The sequence below is a fragment of the Lepidochelys kempii genome, chromosome 9 (genome assembly GCF_965140265.1).
Source record: "Lepidochelys kempii isolate rLepKem1 chromosome 9, rLepKem1.hap2, whole genome shotgun sequence".
Lineage (NCBI taxonomy): Eukaryota > Metazoa > Chordata > Testudines > Cheloniidae > Lepidochelys > Lepidochelys kempii.
In genome coordinates, this window is record NC_133264.1 from 58,199,106 (window position 1) to 58,215,252 (window position 16,147).

Here is a 16,147-nt window from a genome sequence, read left to right on the forward strand (position 1 = left end):
GATTGGCAGCGAAGCGTCAGCCCTTGCGTGCGGCGTGACCCGCGCTTCCGGCGTGGGTGGGTGGGGAGTGGCGCTCCCAAGATGGCGGTGCAGGCTGTGCACCTGGAGGCGGACGCCTTCCTGGTCTGCCTCAACCACGCGCTGAGCACCGAGAAGGAGGAGGTCATGGGGCTGTGCATCGGGGAGGTACCGGCTGGGCCGCGGGCAGGCGGGCTCCCAGAGCCGGGGCGCTGGGTATGCAGGGGTACCCCTCCCCCCGGGTGCCTGGCCGCCTCTGCTCCTCATAGGCGAGGGGCTGGGCGTATCCCCCACCCCGGGGATGCCAGCCTTCCCTCCAGTATAGATTAGGGGCTGGGTGCGTCCCCCACCCGCGGGGACAGTTCCAGTGTCTCTGCCTTTGCTCGGGAGAAGGGCAGCCACTGCCATTAGAACTAATGCGCCCTGCTCGGGTGGTGGCCCAACCACACCCCCCTCTCCAGTAGAAAGCTCTGTGTGTGAATGGGGTGCTTGTTAGTAGTACCGTGCCACCCCAAGAAAAGGATCTGTGTATGTGTAAGGAGATCATGCTGCCCTAGCGTAGGACTCTGAGATTTAGGGAGAAGGGGAGTGGGGATATATACCTCAGGTAAACATTGGCTCTTTATCTTTTGAGGGGGTGGGCTGTAATTTATTGGTTGGGGGCCAACACGGACTTGTTGGGGGGGATGACCCATCTGATAAGGTGTGTATTTTCTGGGTGCAGCATTGATTAGTGTTTGCTTGAGAGCACCAGCATTAATTGGGGGATGGGGGATGTGCAGAGTGTAGCCAATAAGAGACCATTTCTGTATGTTCCAAGTCAAAGCAGCAGGTGAGTGTCTGGCCTGCAGAAAAGAGCATGGTGTGGGGCACCTGTGTGTTTTGACTTGATAAGTAGGTTTAGTTTTTGAGCAAGTGGGTATTGGATAGGCTTTTCATGCCCTGATTGACCCTAAAAGTGAAATATGCAAAAAAGCATGTAATTAAGTTACATCTTTACACAAAAGTAAACTTGCTAAATTCTGTCTTCATGGGTGAACCTGATCCTCAGGGAATTGAAGAAATAATAGCAATGACCAAAGCTGGCATAGCATAGATATGTTCTGCGTAAGCATTTCTTGCACAGCTCTGGTAATATGTGCCTCACTCTTGCTCCGGAGCCTACATCTGGCTACTCTTGTCTTGGCTATCTTTTCAGTAGTTAGCCACTTGTGCCAATTCAGCTGTGAGACTGGTGTGACAGATACCCTAAACTCATAGCTTCAAGAATTTTAAATTCATGGTTTCAGAAGTGAAAACCTAGAATAAGTAACCCATTGAAAAACCTATCCGTATGTTTTAAGAGATCTAAGATTGAAAGCATGCTTTTTTAATAAAGACATGATTGCAGCACCTTCTTTGAGAAGTTGATTCACTGAGAGAGATGAGTGATGCTTCCTCCCTCATTTATTATTAGGTTGACACCAGCAGAATTGTTCATATTCATTCTGTGATCATCCTGCGACGTTCAGATAAGAGGAAGGATCGAGTCGAGATTTCTCCGGAGCAGCTTTCAGCTGCTTCTACTGAAGCAGAGATATCCTTTTACAGAGACTGTAGCCAGAAAGGGTCATGTTCAGTAGGAAGCTTGTCAACAAGGTTTCTAGACCTCAAACCTGTTTGGTTTTAGTACCACCCTTGATTTACTGTAGTTAATATAAAGATGCCTACCACCTTTTCACATACACTCTGCCTGAGAGGCTGTCCTACAGCTCTCCACTGCTGCAGTCTCTTTCAACACTTTTTGAACGATGTGATGGAACCATATTGTAATTACCCGTTGTTCTTGATCACTTGGTTTTGTCACAAATATATTCAATGCTACTGTTTTTAATATGGGTAGAGAAGATCATAGAATCATAGGAGATAAGGGTTGGAAGAGACCTCAGGAGGTCATCTGGTCCAACCTCCTGCTCAAAGCAGGACCAATCCCAACTAAATCATCCCAGCCAGGGCTTTGTCAAGCAGGGCCTTAAAAACCTTTAAGGATGGAAATTCCACCACCTCCCTAGGTAACCCTTTTCAGTGCTTCACCACCTTCCTAATGAAATAGTTTTTCCTAATAGCCAACCTAGACCTCACCACTGCAACTTGTTCTGTCATCTGCCACCACTGAGAACAGCCTAGCTCCATCCTCTTTGGAACCCCCCTTCAGGTAGTTGAAGGCTGCTATCAAATGCCCCCTCACTCTTCTCTTCTGCAGACTAAATAAGCCCAGATCCCTCAGCCTCTCCTCATAAATCATGTGTCCCAGCACCCTAATAATTTTTGTTGCCCTCCGCTGGACTCTCTCCAATTTGTCCACATCCTTTCTGTAGTGGGGGGCCCAAAACTGGACACAATGCTCCAGATGAGGCCTCACCAGTGCCAAATAGAGAGGAGAACTAGATAAATTCATGGAGGTTAAGTCCATTAATGGCTGTTAGCCAGGATGGGTAAGGAATGGTGTCCCTAGCCTCTGTTTGTCAGAGGGTGGAGATGGATGGCAGGAGAGAGATCACTTGGTCTTTACCTGTTTGGTTCACTCCCTCTGGGGCACCTGGCATTGGCCACTATCGGCAGACAGGATACTGGGTCAGACCAAAGATCCATCCAGCCCAGTATCTATTGAGGGGGTGTTCTTAATGTTTAGACTAACACCCAAAGCATTCTAATTAATCCCTGAAGTTTTAGTTTAAGATTGCCTTTGTATTTTGAAGAAAGTTCACCTTTCACTTTTAGAATTGGCAAATGCAGCAAGAAAACTTCATGGAAAAGCCTATTAGGCTTGTGTTTTCAGGTTTGATATATTTGAAAACTCCCCCAGTAGAAAAGCCCTTTTTACGTGTAATCTTTGTAATGGCAAGAGTCCAATTCTTTGGGTAGCTTACTAGCATTTGTTGTCATTTATTTCTATGTACAAATGCACATTGCTTCTGTTCAAGGAAGTGTTACATCTGTGAGGATGAGGTTGTCCATTGGTGACTAGGAGGAAGACTGTTCCAGCACACACCATCACCTGTCATTCTTCCCTTTAATATACTAAAATCAAATAATCCCTTGAGGACCATGTTTGGATTCTGCCCCGTGTTATTATTTAACTTGCACAAGGGACATATAGTCTCTTCTGCTCTCTCACTGTTTTGAAAGTACCTTGACTGACACACAGATTGGCTGAGATTACAGGACGTTCCATGAGGGTTGTGGGCTGGTATCATTCTCATCCACACATAACTGTCTGGCCGTCTCATGTGGGTAAGGAGTGTCTCAGCCCAGAGCTTCATATGGATATATGTTTCATTGTGAACAATACCACTTTGTCCACTTTTTTTTGTTAAAGTGATACTGTTGAAGTTTTTAATCCCACATTTTCCCTACCTTCAAATTATCTAAAATGGGAAGTCCTCTGGATTCCTAAGGTAGGCAAAGTCTGTTTATAGGTGTTCTTCAAGACAGGAAGATCAGATCTGCAATCAGAAACATGAGGAACCGAAGGAGATACTCAAAGCTCTTTGGATGTCTTTATTTTTTCTAGTTGTACAGTAGAACATCAGAGTTATGAACGCCTCGGGAATGAAGGTTGTTCGTAACTCTGAAATGTTCATGACTCTGAACAAATGTTTACGGTTCTTTCAAAAGTTTACAATTGAACATTGACTTAATACAGCTTTGAAACAGTACTATGCAGAAGAAATATGCTGCTTTCCCTTTTTTTTAGTAGTTTACGTTTAACATAATACTGTACTGTATTTGCTTTTTTATTTGCGTGGGGAGGGGAGAGTCTCGCTGCTGCCTGATTGCTTACTTCCCGTTCCAAATGAGGGGTGTAGTTGACTGGTCAGTTTGTAACTCTGGTGTTCCTAACTCTAAGGTTCTACGTACATAGATGTGTATGCTATAACAACAATAGAACAATACTTCTTCAAAAGAGTTGTTGAAATCTCCTTGGGTGTCTGGTCACAGCTTTGATCTGTCTGTATACATGTTATACTCCTGGGGGAATACTGTGCTGCTGCGCGTGTGCATAATTAATCAGCCACACATATTTTTAATTTTTGGCAGAAGCTTTTTTCTGCACAAAAATGTTGCTGCAGTTCCGTCTTTTGCCCACCAGAGGGCTCTGTGGTGATAGAACACAGCAGCAGCTCCTGTCCATCTTGGAAAGAGAAAGGTGCTGCCTTCTTCGCAGCACCTGTCGGGCCAGGTCAGGAAACAGGGGGAGACAAACATCATGGGGTGCTGGAGGGGTGAGACTGGGGCTCATAAGGGCTAGTTGGGAAGGACAGACTGGGGCAGAGGCTGAATGGGAGTGGAGGCACAAGGGGAGAGGGGATGCAGAGCCACATGGTGATGGGGGAGGGGGTGAAGAGCCACATAGGGACAGGGATGGCTTAGTGGGGGCACAGAGATACATGGGGATGGGGGTGGTGCAGGGACACATAGGGACAGGGATGGCTTAGTGGGGGCACAGAGACACATGGGGATGGGGGTGGTGCAGGGACACATAGGGACAGGGAGTGGCTGAGTGGAGGCACAGACACATAGGGACAGGGGAGTTGTTGGGAGGGGGCACAGAGACATGGGGAAGAGGGCGGGGGTGCAGGGCCACATGAGGATGTGGGGGAATGGGTGTCTGAGTGGGGGTGGAGGGACTCGTGGACAGGGTGCAAGGATACATAGGGGTGCAGGAACCCATGGGAACAGGGGCAGATGTGCCTGACTCAATGGGAGAGGCTAGTGGTCAGCCAGAGTCTGCATGGGGTAAGCTCCCTAACAATCCCTCCCCGCCCCCGCAAAAAACCCATGTTTCATACTTTCGCCACCCATACCCAACAACCCTCCAAGTTCACACCCAGGCTCCTTCCCAGCAATTTACTTCCCTCTCCCTCAGCTCCTCCATTACCCCTGACTCCCACAGGCCTTTGCATTGCTTCTGTATAAGTAGGAGCATTGCCAGCAGATCGAGGGACGTGATTGTTCCGCTCTATTCGACATTGGTGAGGCCTCATCTGGAGTACTGTGTCCAGTTTTGGGCCCCACACTACAAGAAAGATGTGAAAAAATTGGAAAGTGTCTGATTAGGGGACTGGAACACGACTTATGAGGAGAGGCTGAGGGAACTGGGATTGTTTAGTCTGCAGAAGAGAAGAATGAAGGGGGATTTGATAGCTGCTTTCAACTACCTGAAAGGGGGTTCCAAAGAGGATGGATCTAGACTGTTCTCAGTGGTAGCAGATGACAGAATGAGGAGTAATCGTCTCAAGTTGCAGTGGGGGAGGTTTAGGTTGGATATTAGGAAAAACTTTTTCACTAGGAGAGTGGTGAAGCACTGGAATGGGTTACCTAGGGAGGTGGTGGAATCTCCTTCCTTTTGAAGTTTTTAAGATCAGGCTTGACAAAGCCCTGACTGGGATGATTTAGTTGGGGATTGGTCCTGCTTTGAGCAGGGGGTTGGACTAGATGACCTCCTGAGGTCCCTTCCAACTCTGATATTCTATGATTCTGAGGGGTGCGGGAATATGGTTCTGTATTGTAGTTTAAATGAATTATTACTCAGAATTCTGTATTAATATGCCTAGTAAGGAATCTATTTGTCAAAAACCATTTCCCGAATGTTTTTTGTTGTCTGTATTGTTATAGACATACTTGCTGACAGGTATTTTGAAATAAATGACCCAAAATAATTGAAACTGGTGTGATTATATTGTTATTTTGACAAAATATGCAGAATTGTGCAGAACTTTTAATTTTTAATGTTGCAGCGTTTTTAATTTTTTGGTGCAGAATTCCCCCAGGACTTTTTACTTCATTATTTCATGTTGCATTTTAAAGGATTTTAGCCTTGTTTTGTGTTAGATTGTTACTGGAAACTTTTAAATATTCCTTTAAAGTTGATTTTAGAGTAACAGCTGTGTTAGTCTGTATCCACAAAAAGAAAAGGAGGACTTGTGGCACCTTAGAGACTAATAAATTTATTTGAGCATAAGCTTTCGTGAGCTACAGCTCACTTCATCGGATGCATTCAGTGGAAAATACAGTTGGGAGATTTATATACACAGAGAACATGAAACAATGGGTGTTACCATACACACTGTAACGAGAGTGCTCAGGTAAGGTGAGCTATTACCAACAGGAGAGCGGGTGACCTTTTGTAGTGATAATCAAGGTGGGCCATTTCCAGCAGTTGACAAGAATGTGTGAGGAACAGCGGGGTGTGGGAAATAAAATTGGGGAAATAATTTTAATTTGTGTAATGACCCATCCACTCCCAGTCTTTATTCAAGCCTAAGTTAATTGTATCCAGGTTGCAGAGTAGCAGCCGTGTTAGTCTGTATTCGCAAAAAGAAAAGGAGTGCTTGTGGCACCTTAGAGACTAACAAATTTATTTGAGCATAAGCTTTTATGAACTACAGCTCACTTCATCGGATGCATCTGATAAAGTGAGCTGTAGCTTACAAAAGCTTATACTTAAATAAATTTGTTAGTCTCTAAGGTGCCACCAGTACTCCTTTTCTTTTTTTAATTGTATCCACTTTGCAAATTAATTCCAATTCAGCAGTCTCTCGTTGGAGTCTGCTTTTGAAGTTTTTTTTTGTTGAAGAATTGCCACTTGTAGGTCTGTAATCGAGTGACCAAAGAAGTTGAAGTGTTTTCCGACTGGTTTTTGAATGTTATAATTCTTGACGTCTGATTTGTGTCCATTTATTCTTTTACGTAGAGACTGTTCAGTTTGGCCAATGTACATGGCAGAGGGGCATTGCTGGCACATGATGGCATATATCACATTGGTAGATGTGCAGGTGAACGAGCCTCTGATAGTGTGGCTGATGGATTAGGCCCTATGATGGTGTTCCCTGAATAGATATGTGGACACTGTTGGCAACGGGCTTTGTTGCAAGGATAGGTTCCTGGGTTAGTGGTTCTGTTGTGTGGTGTGTGGTTGCTGGTGAGTATTTGCTTTAGGTTGGGGGGCTGTCTGTAAGCAAGGACTGGCCTGTCTCCTAAGATCTGTGAGAGTGATGGGTCGTCCTTCAGGATAGGTTGTAGATCCTTGATGATGTGTTGGAGAACTCAGTGATGCAGTGCAGAACACAATGCCATCCACAGCTTCAGAAACAACTCTGACATCATAATCAAAAAGGCTGACAAAGGAGGTGCTGTCATCATCATGAATAGGTCGGAATATGAACAAGAGGCTGCTAGGCAGCTCTCCAACACCACTTTCTACAAGCCTTTATCCTGTGATCCCACTGAGGGTTACGAAAAGAAACTACAGATTTTGCTCAAGAAACTCCCTGAAAAAGCACAAGAACAAATCTGCACAGACACACCCCTGGAACCCCGACCAGGGGTATTCTATCTGCTTCCCAAATTTCCCTCCCCGCCCCCCCACGCTGTTCCTCAGACCTTCTTGTCAATTTCTGGAAATGGCCCACCTTGATTATCACTACAAAAGGTGTCCCCTGTCCCCCGTCCCCCCCACCCCCGGTGTCCTGCTGGTAATAGCTCATCTTACCTGATCACTCTCATTACAGTGTGTATGGTAACACCCATTGTTTCATGTTCTCTGTGTATATAAATCTCCCCACTGTATTTTCCACCGAATGCATCCGGTGAAGTGAGCTGTAGCTCATGAAAGCTTATGCTCAAATAAATTGGTTAGTCTCTAAGGTGCCACAAGTCCTCCTTTTCTTTAAAGGTGGCTGTTTTTTGGACCTGGAGAGGTATTCTTTTAAACCAAAAAAAACCCCCAAAAATCCATTTGACTAGAATGAAAATAAAAAGCAGTATCTGGAAAGGTGGCAAATCTTTGCCTGGTGCTTCAGGTGACTGGCACAGTCCTTCACTGCTTAGCAGCAGCCTGTTTATTTTGTTTTCATTCACACCTGCAGATGTTCGCACTCAAGCCATGTATCAGATGATGGACCAGGGCTTTGTGGGGCTCATCTTCTCCTGTTTCATTGAGGACAAGAACACAAAGGTAGGCAACTTGCATGGAGAGAAACCCTTCATATGCCAGTTTGAAGCTTCAGCTTTGATGCAGAGCTGAAGTCTTATGTTTAACTCTGAATGGTATCTGAAATAAGAGTTCGCTCTGGAGCTGGGTCAGGGGCCTGCTGGAATGTAATCAATGTAAATGCAGCACAGATGTGAATTAATCGCCAGGCTAGTTTGGTCATAAATATATTCAATGCTACAGTTGAATGTGGTTAGAGAAGATGCTCTGGAGGAAGCAAACTTGTGTTTAGCTCCAATTTATAATTGGCAAATGTAGCAAGAAAACTTGATGGGAAATGATAGGTTAATAGGTTTGTGTTTTCAGGGTTGTTGCATTTGAAAATTTCCCCAGTAGAATTCTGCAGCCTGTAGATTTTCATAGATCTGCTGGTGTTTGAGCTCTGGGACCAGACAGAATGGTTATGGTGTGCTTGTGTGTGCATCAAAAAAAGGTAACTTACTGCATCACAATAACACATTCCAGTCAGTATAGACTTTTTTGGTCCTGTTTTTCAGGCCTGTTGTGTCTAATTAGTTCAGAGTATTTTGTCAAACATCATTGTCCCCTGTGAGAGGCTAACTGTTGGGATGAACTGGGAATGAAATGTTGCCTTTAACCAGGTTTTCCAGGTTTTTTTTTGGTTTAATCAGATGGTTCTGATTTAAGAGTTTTCATATGATAGTTAATATAGTCTGTAGTGCAGGGATTCTCAAACCGGGGGTCGGGACTCCTCAGAAAGTCATGAGGTTATTACAAGGGGGGTCGTGAGCTGTCAGCCTCCACCCTAAACCCCGCTTTGCCTCCAGCATTTATAATGGTGTTAAATATATACAAAAGTGTTTTTAATTTATAAGGAGGGGTCACACTCAGCGGCTTGCTATGTGAAAGGGGTCACCAGTACAAAAGTTTGAGAACCATTGCTGTAGTGAGTGTCTCAGTATTTGCTTATTAAGAATTTTTCTCTCCTTCTCCCTCACCCAAAAGTGGTACATTTGAACTATCAGGGAAAGTATTATTTGAAAGTTTGGATTTTAGGTGAGCTCTCATTGCCCATAGTCTGATGTTTACCTCTGCTGATTCTTTTAGACAGGCCGGATACTCTACACCTGTTTCCAGTCAATTCAGGCTCAGAAGAGCTCAGAGTAAGCACTGTCTGAAAACGTTCTTAACATTCGTCTCTCAGGAGAGAAATGATCAGTCTCTTCTGTCTCCTTTTAATTGTCAGCTTTCCTTGGTTAACTTAAATAAGTAGTACTATTACTGTTTGATCATCTGAATGTAGAACTAAATGTTGTGTTAATCCCAGTAATTATGGATGCCTAAAGGAGGTCTCATTTCCTGCTTGAAAGTGGACAAATTTCTAAAGGGGAATCTAAGCCATAGGAGCCTTAGTGTTCATACACCTATCAGAGGCTGTCGCCAGTGCTGACTTCCTAGCTTCTCTTTTTTTTTATCCCCCATTCTTAAAGTGGGGAATGAGTACTATTGCAAACTGCTTCTCGTCTGTCAGTGAGCATGAGCAAGCCTGCCCAGCAGCAAAGTTATGGTGATGTCACTGTTGGGCAAGCCATTACTGCTGTATGGAATATCTGACTGGCTAAAGCAGCAGACCACAAGGGTAGGGGCAGTAACTTGTACATGATCACTGTGCAGGTATGAGAGGATTGAAATTCCTATTCATGTTGTTCCCCATGACACCATTGGCAAAGTGTGCCTGGAATCGGCGGTGGAGCTGCCCAAGATCTTGTGCCAGGAGGAGCAAGATGCATACAGGAGAATTCACAGGTAGGGGGAGTCAGGGTCACTTGCCTCCCACAGCACCAGGGGGTCTAGTTGATGACAGTAGCTTTTAAGGTTAATATACTTGCCCCTCATAGTCCTTTGTCCTGAGCAGAGCACAAGTGTAGAAAGAAATAAAGGGTTAGCTGTACCTAGTATCATGAGGGACCTTGAAGCTAGCTCTCAGTCCTAAAGTCCTGCTCTTTACCATATGCGTTTGTATGTCTGGCTAATGACTCCTGCTCCCTGAGGTGCCTCTGCAGGGGCACTAGTTTCAAAAAGTTCTTCCAAAGCTTTCATCTGTAAGCCTGATAAGACTGCAACTCCTTGCTCAGTGGAATGTATCTCAGGCCCCACTCCCAGAGATAGAGAGGCTACAGCTAGCAGCTTTTCTACTGGCATAGAAAAGGGTAAGGAGCCTGCATAGTATGACAGTGATGCTGATACTAAGGCAACTGCATGATCCTCTCATGATCATGGTTATCAAAGTGTGATAGGAGTGAAAATGGCTGATCAGAAGGGAAGGTATGTGAGAAATAAGACCAAATGCTAGTAGGATTACCACCCTCCTGACATAAGCCTCTGTCTGTGGAGTTCAGCATGGAGAATGCATGATACTCATTGTAATACATGGTTTGATGTGGCGTAACCAATGCAGTGGAATTCCCATTAAAGAAGGGTGAGTAGTCCCAAAGTGCCTGTGGTTTTAGACTCTTGTAGGTGGCTGTCTTCAGTAATTCAGGTTCACCCCTAATACTCAGTTCATTGCTGTCTTGTCACCAATTATGTTTTGTTCTTTCTCTTAGCCTCACCCATCTAGACTCTGTAACCAAGATTCACAATGGCTCAGGTAAGGGTTCCTCTTCTGGGAATAAGGATGCTGGACTGAGAGATGAATTATGAGTCATCTTGTGGTCTTGAAAAATGGTCATTTTGGGTCTGTCTATAGAGGTCAGTAGACGACAATGTGTATCACCATGGATTGTAATCATGTGTCCACTTGAAGATGTTCGGCATTGAGCCAGCCTGTGAACAGATTACTTCACCCAAGTTTAGCACTATGTTTTGATCTTGCCAAGTAGTTCATGTCTTGCTCCACAGCTTGGCTGACATTCAAACTTGTCCATTCTTATATTGGGGGCTAGGGAAGTTCAGCAGTGAATCAAATTATTCATTAACATTTCTGGTGTTTGGAAGGGTGGGGGCAACTGACTTCTAAGGTGGGCTAAATCACAAATGGAAGGAACTGGGTGGCCTCCTTCAGTTTATCCATTTGGTTTTAAACCATGATAGAATTTGATTTGGTGTTACAACAGCACAGGGTATTGTAGTATGGATGCATCTTAAAGATTACTCCTGGGGGAATTCATGCTCCCTGCAGATATATTTGCTTCCCCCCAGAAAAATTACTTTTTGACAGGGAACATAAAAAGGCGAAGCAAAGGGAAGCAGCAAGAGCGGTCACGAGCCCCTCTCCAACAGGGCAGGTACATTGTTTCGGGGGCCCGGAGCAGCTGGTGGAGATGTAAATCACTGCCAAGCCCCAGGCCCCGTCCTCTACCCCCCCAACCTTCCACTGAGCCCCAACCACCTGCACCTGGACTTCCCTGCAGAGTCCCATTGCTCTTGTACACGGAGGCTCCCATTGACCCGTTTGCATCCAGATCCTCCCCACATCCGGTCCCCCCACTGAGTTGCCTGCACCCAGATTACCCCACACAGAACCTGATCACCCCACACTAAGCCCCTTCATGACTGAGCCTGCCTACCCACACCTGGTGTGGAGGGGCAGGACCTCAGGATGTTTCTGGGTCAGGCCCGGACTTTGCGCTATGTCAGGGTTGGGTGCAGCCTCACCACTGAGTCCATACCCCTTGGTGGGGGGAAGAGAAAGGGGCTGCAAGGAGATCTCCCACCTCCGTGTAGCCAGTGGTCTGTGCTCCAGGATGGCAGTGGGGAGCCTCCACATTTATTTATTGACAAATCTTGCAGAATTTTCAAATACTGGGTGCAGAATTTTAATTTTTTTGGTGCAGAATTCCCTCAGGAGTAATCTTAGAGCTGTATTGGTCCGGAATTGAAATCAAGGTAAAGGGGGCCAATCCATTCTCCTGTGGAACCTGATGCTTCTGCATGTGAGTTACACCAACGTAGGCTTCTGTGTGGTCATACATCACTGAATGGAAGTAAGTCGCATTAGTTCCATAGCATTTAACTCTGATCTCCATAGGATGGAGTGGTGGTCTACCAGAAGAATGGCCAATGCCATGTCTAACTTTCAGTGTAAAATATGTCTTCATTATATAGGATTCTCTTTCCCCTATTGACTGAATAAGGCTATGTTTTAGTCACAGGTATTTGTAGTAAAAGCCATGGACAGGTCACAGGCAGTAAACAAAAATTCATGGCCTGTGACCTGTCCATGATTTGTACTATATACTCCTGACTAAATCTTGGGGAGGGGGTTGGCCTGGGGGGGAAGGGGTTCCTGGGCGGGGGAGCCGCATGTGTCGGGGAGGGAGGCGGCAGCCTGGGAGGGGCCCTGCGGATGCTGCGGGGGCAGGATCCTGCTGGTGCTGGGAGGGTGGTTGACGGGGCTGGCAGGCTCCATACCCAGCTCCGTGCCTCCCCAGAAGCAGCGACATCCCTCAGCTTTGGCAGAGGTGTGGCCAGGCAGCTCTGCATGCTGCCTCCTCCCCAAGCGCTGCTCCACAGCTCCTACTGGCCGGGAACCACGGCCAATGGGAGCTGCGGGGGTGGTTCCTACAGGCAGAGCCCCTTCCCCTCTAGGAGCCAAGGGGTGTCGCCACTTCCAGGGAGCACCCCTAAAGTAAGCGCCACCGGGAGCCCTCACCCCCTCCTGCATCCCACCCCTGAGCTCCACACCAAAACTCCTGCTGCTGTTGGGGGGGGTGGGAGGGCCGGTGGCCACTACAGAAGTCACAGAATATGTGGCTTCCATGACCTCCGTGACAAACTCAACCTTAACTATGAAAAATAATCAGTCTACACTAGGCCTGTTTGTATGTCATTTTTTATTGTATGTCCCCAAAGGGCATCGAAAACTCAGGGTTAAATAGTTTTTATAAGTATTCTCCCCACCTCCCCCTTGGACTGGTAGCTGTTGTTTAACCCTTGTCTGTGAGGATCAGTGATGTCTCATGAAGTACTGTTGTGAAACCTTTCTGCTTAAGTTTTGCAATTCTGCAGCCGGGTGAGAGATTCTTCCTCCTGCGCTGACATGTTTTGTGTATTTTCCAGTGTTCACCAAGAATCTCTGCAGCCAAATGTCTGCTATCAGTGGTCCCCTCCTACAGTGGCTGGAGGACAGACTGGAGCAGAACAAACAGCGGGTGCAGGAACTGCAGCGAGAGAAAGAAGAGCTCATGAAAGAACTAGCTGCCCTGGAGTGAAGAGGCAACCCCAGACCCTTTTAAAAAAAAAGAAGTAGTCAATAGGCTTGGACAAGAGTGACATGTGGCTGACGTGTGGTCTGTCTTGCCTTTCTGTGAAGATGCTAGTTGTTCCTCTCATCTCGCTTCATGTGACGGCTCCAAGAACACTTCCACAAGACAACCAAGGGCTCATATCTGTCTCCAACTAGATGGAAAGCCTTGTGCTGCCTGTGTGAAAAGTCCGCTCTCTGAGTGCACAGAGGAGCAATCCAGCACCACCCTAACCAGGGTGATACAGCAGCATGCTCTTGGGAAGAGAGCATAGCTCTAGGAGGGGGATACCTAGTACATTTATTTGGTTCCCTTCTCCCCTGTTATTCAACACAAATCTTTTTCCCTTTTATATATATTGCTGGGAGCCTGGAACCAGAGAATCATGGATGGGGTAACAGCTGCACTTCTACAGTGATCATGACTTCTCTGTTGTAGCAAATAAATGAAGCAACTCACTAGTCATGGTCAGAGAAGGGTGAGGGAGGTGGTGCTATGCCATTGACATTGCCAATTTTGCATCCTTTTGGTAGCTCCAGTTGACAGGTAGTGGCTTGATGTCCAGTAACTTTCTGGATTACTGATTGCCTACTCTTGCACATGTGCTAGGGTGGGGGTAGATGCGGCCAAGATGAACGGGGGCTTAAGGTTTATGCCTCCTGTATTTCAAACCAAATAAAGAAACCCAAAGTGAGGGCAGTTTGAGAGTGGAAATGAGTTGGAAGCTGCACCAAACACAGTGCGAGTGCTGCAGTTTGAGTGTTCTGTTTCCTGTTTCCTTCAGGGTCTCTCACTATAGTTGTACACTGGTCACTGAGCTGCTTCCCACTGCTGAACTGGACTGGATGGGTGACATTGTTTTACAGAGAGGAGTATGTGGGGGGAGAGTAGCTGTGACAGATAATGAAAACTTCTTCTTGTGTCCTGAGCTCCATTGCAAAGGTTTGTTTGCAGTAGTTTGCAGTTATTTTCAGCTTCAACATTAAATTATCCTTTGCGTTTTCCTCCTTAGTGGGTTTTCAAGCAGGGTTTACCATCTGCCACCAGCCACATAAGTATCTACCACTACTGAGGGGGAAGCCTGTATCAAGGGCTCTTGCGTATCCCAGAGTGGAGACCAACTGCATATTTAAAAGCTTTCTGTTTAAACTCCTTGTATCTGTGGTTTTTAAACTGAAACCATTAGCTGCTCAGAAAAAGTGGTATTCACATTTCAAAAAACATAAACTGCACATAATGCTGGGGCCCTCCTGACGCATAAGGTGCTCCAATGCACTCTATAGCAGTGGTTCTCTAAGCTGGTCCGCCGCTTGTTCAGGGAAAGCCCCTGGCGGGCCGGACTGGTTTGTTTACCGGCCGCGTCCGCAGGCTCGGCTGATCGCGGCTCCCACTGGCTGCGGTTCGCTGCTCCAGGCCAATGGGAGCTGCAGGAGGAACGGCCAGCATGTCCCTTGGCCTGCACTGCTTCCCGCATCCCCCATTGGCCTGGAGCGGCGAACCGCAGCCAGTGGGAGCCGCGATCAGCCGAGCCTGCGGACGCGGCAGGTAAACAAACCGGTCCGGCCTGCCAGGGGCTTTCCCTGAACAAGCGGCGGACCGGCTTTGAGAACCACTGCTCTATAGCATGCCTATGACTTATCTTGCCACTTTGGGCAACCCATTAATTAAACTGTAGTCCGTTTAAAAAAAAACAGGTTAAAGATATTCTTACAATTAAAAGCAACTGCTGTAATTAGTGAGGCTAATGCATTTGAGCAATGCTCTAGTGGCAATAGGCTGAAGCCATATATAGGACATATCTATGCTGAGGAAAATTTCTAATCTATTTTAAATTCAGTTCAAATAGTTGACTTTAAAACTTGTTAGAACTGCAGCATAGACCCAGTTGAAGACAGCCTGACTTTTTACTTGTGCCAGTTTAATCAAAATGGCCCAGGCCACCTTCTTCTATTTGTACAACACCTAGTGAAATAGGAATCCATGACTGGAGCTGCTAGGCATTATAGGCATTACTGTGCTATAAATAAACTGCCTGCAACAGTCTGCACTGTGGTTCTAACCAATTTCAATTTTGGCTTAGGTGAATTGGTTTTAGAACTTTCCCCAGCATAGACATACCTCACAATGGTGGGAGCACGTTGGGACTGGAACCACAGTGCTGAGCCACTCAGCTTTAGATATGGCATTGTTTATTTTATAAAGAAAAGTCTGGTCTTGGTGATTTTCTAGCACAGCTTTAGAATCTAATTTTAATGGGGTTTAAGATTCGATGTTTTTCTTTTTCAAAACGACATGATAAAAGCATTGGGTGGTCCTTATAATGTCAGACAATTACTACAGTAACTCCTGTAAAAACAGGATTTAACAGAGAGATCCATTTGCCATCATAGTATAGATCAATAGAAACAATCCTGTGAAAGCTTAAAAGAGCCAAATCATCTTGTGATTGGATAAACACAAGGTTAGTGAGGCATGAAGTCTGTTTTTCAGAAGAACTATACATAGCACTCTGGTATGAAGTAGGAGATGTTTTATTAATATCCTGCTCCATGATCTAGCATTTAGTTTGTATTCACTTGCATGCAAAAAACTTTGATTAGGAATTGTCAGGAATTTACAGCAGCTACTTTGTTGAAAATAATTCCTCATGGATGTGGTTTTGACATGCTGAGTACCTTGGCATTTCAGGGAGGGAGAATCACAATAAGCATCCTCCAAAAGCTTTCAAGACTTTGCTTAGTCTGTCCTTTGAGCCCAAGAGCCTCCAAAAAAGAGAATGAGTTTGTGCCTGCATGTCTCTAATGGAGGAATTATAAATAAGGCTGCGTGTCTGTCACAGAGGTCACAGATTCCGTGACTTTCTGTGATCTCCAAGACTTCTGGTGCA

At 45.8% G+C, this 16,147-nt stretch overlaps 1 protein-coding gene across 3 annotated transcripts; it reads left to right on the forward strand.

Moving 5' to 3' along the window:
- The first annotated feature begins 54 nt into the window (after positions 1–54).
- Positions 55–14,264, forward strand: BRCC3 (BRCA1/BRCA2-containing complex subunit 3). 3 transcript variants are annotated; one of them, XM_073360573.1, is made up of 8 exons: positions 55–234; positions 1,475–1,594; positions 3,204–3,291; positions 7,929–8,017; positions 9,122–9,177; positions 9,689–9,820; positions 10,621–10,664; positions 13,076–14,264. In XM_073360573.1, the coding sequence occupies exons 1-8, from the start codon at positions 82–84 to the stop codon at positions 13,225–13,227; spliced, it is 834 nt and encodes a 277-aa protein (XP_073216674.1). In that variant the 5' UTR covers positions 55–81; the 3' UTR covers positions 13,228–14,264. The 3 variants fall into 3 exon arrangements, with proteins under 3 accessions (XP_073216674.1, XP_073216675.1, XP_073216676.1); XM_073360574.1 differs by having other exon boundaries at positions 55–186; XM_073360575.1 differs by lacking the exons at positions 9,122–9,177; positions 9,689–9,820.
- The last annotated feature ends 1,883 nt before the right edge of the window (positions 14,265–16,147 follow it).

Excerpts from the sequence above, each read along its gene's own strand:
- BRCC3 (XM_073360573.1), top strand. The coding sequence starts at position 82 with ATGGCGGTGCAGGCTGTGCACCTGGAGGCGGACGCCTTCCTGGTCTGC. Across the intron at positions 9,821-10,620 it reads GCATACAGGAGAATTCACAG|CCTCACCCATCTAGACTCTG; the intron begins GTAGGGGGAGTC and ends TCTTTCTCTTAG. Across the intron at positions 10,665-13,075 it reads CAAGATTCACAATGGCTCAG|TGTTCACCAAGAATCTCTGC; the intron begins GTAAGGGTTCCT and ends TGTATTTTCCAG.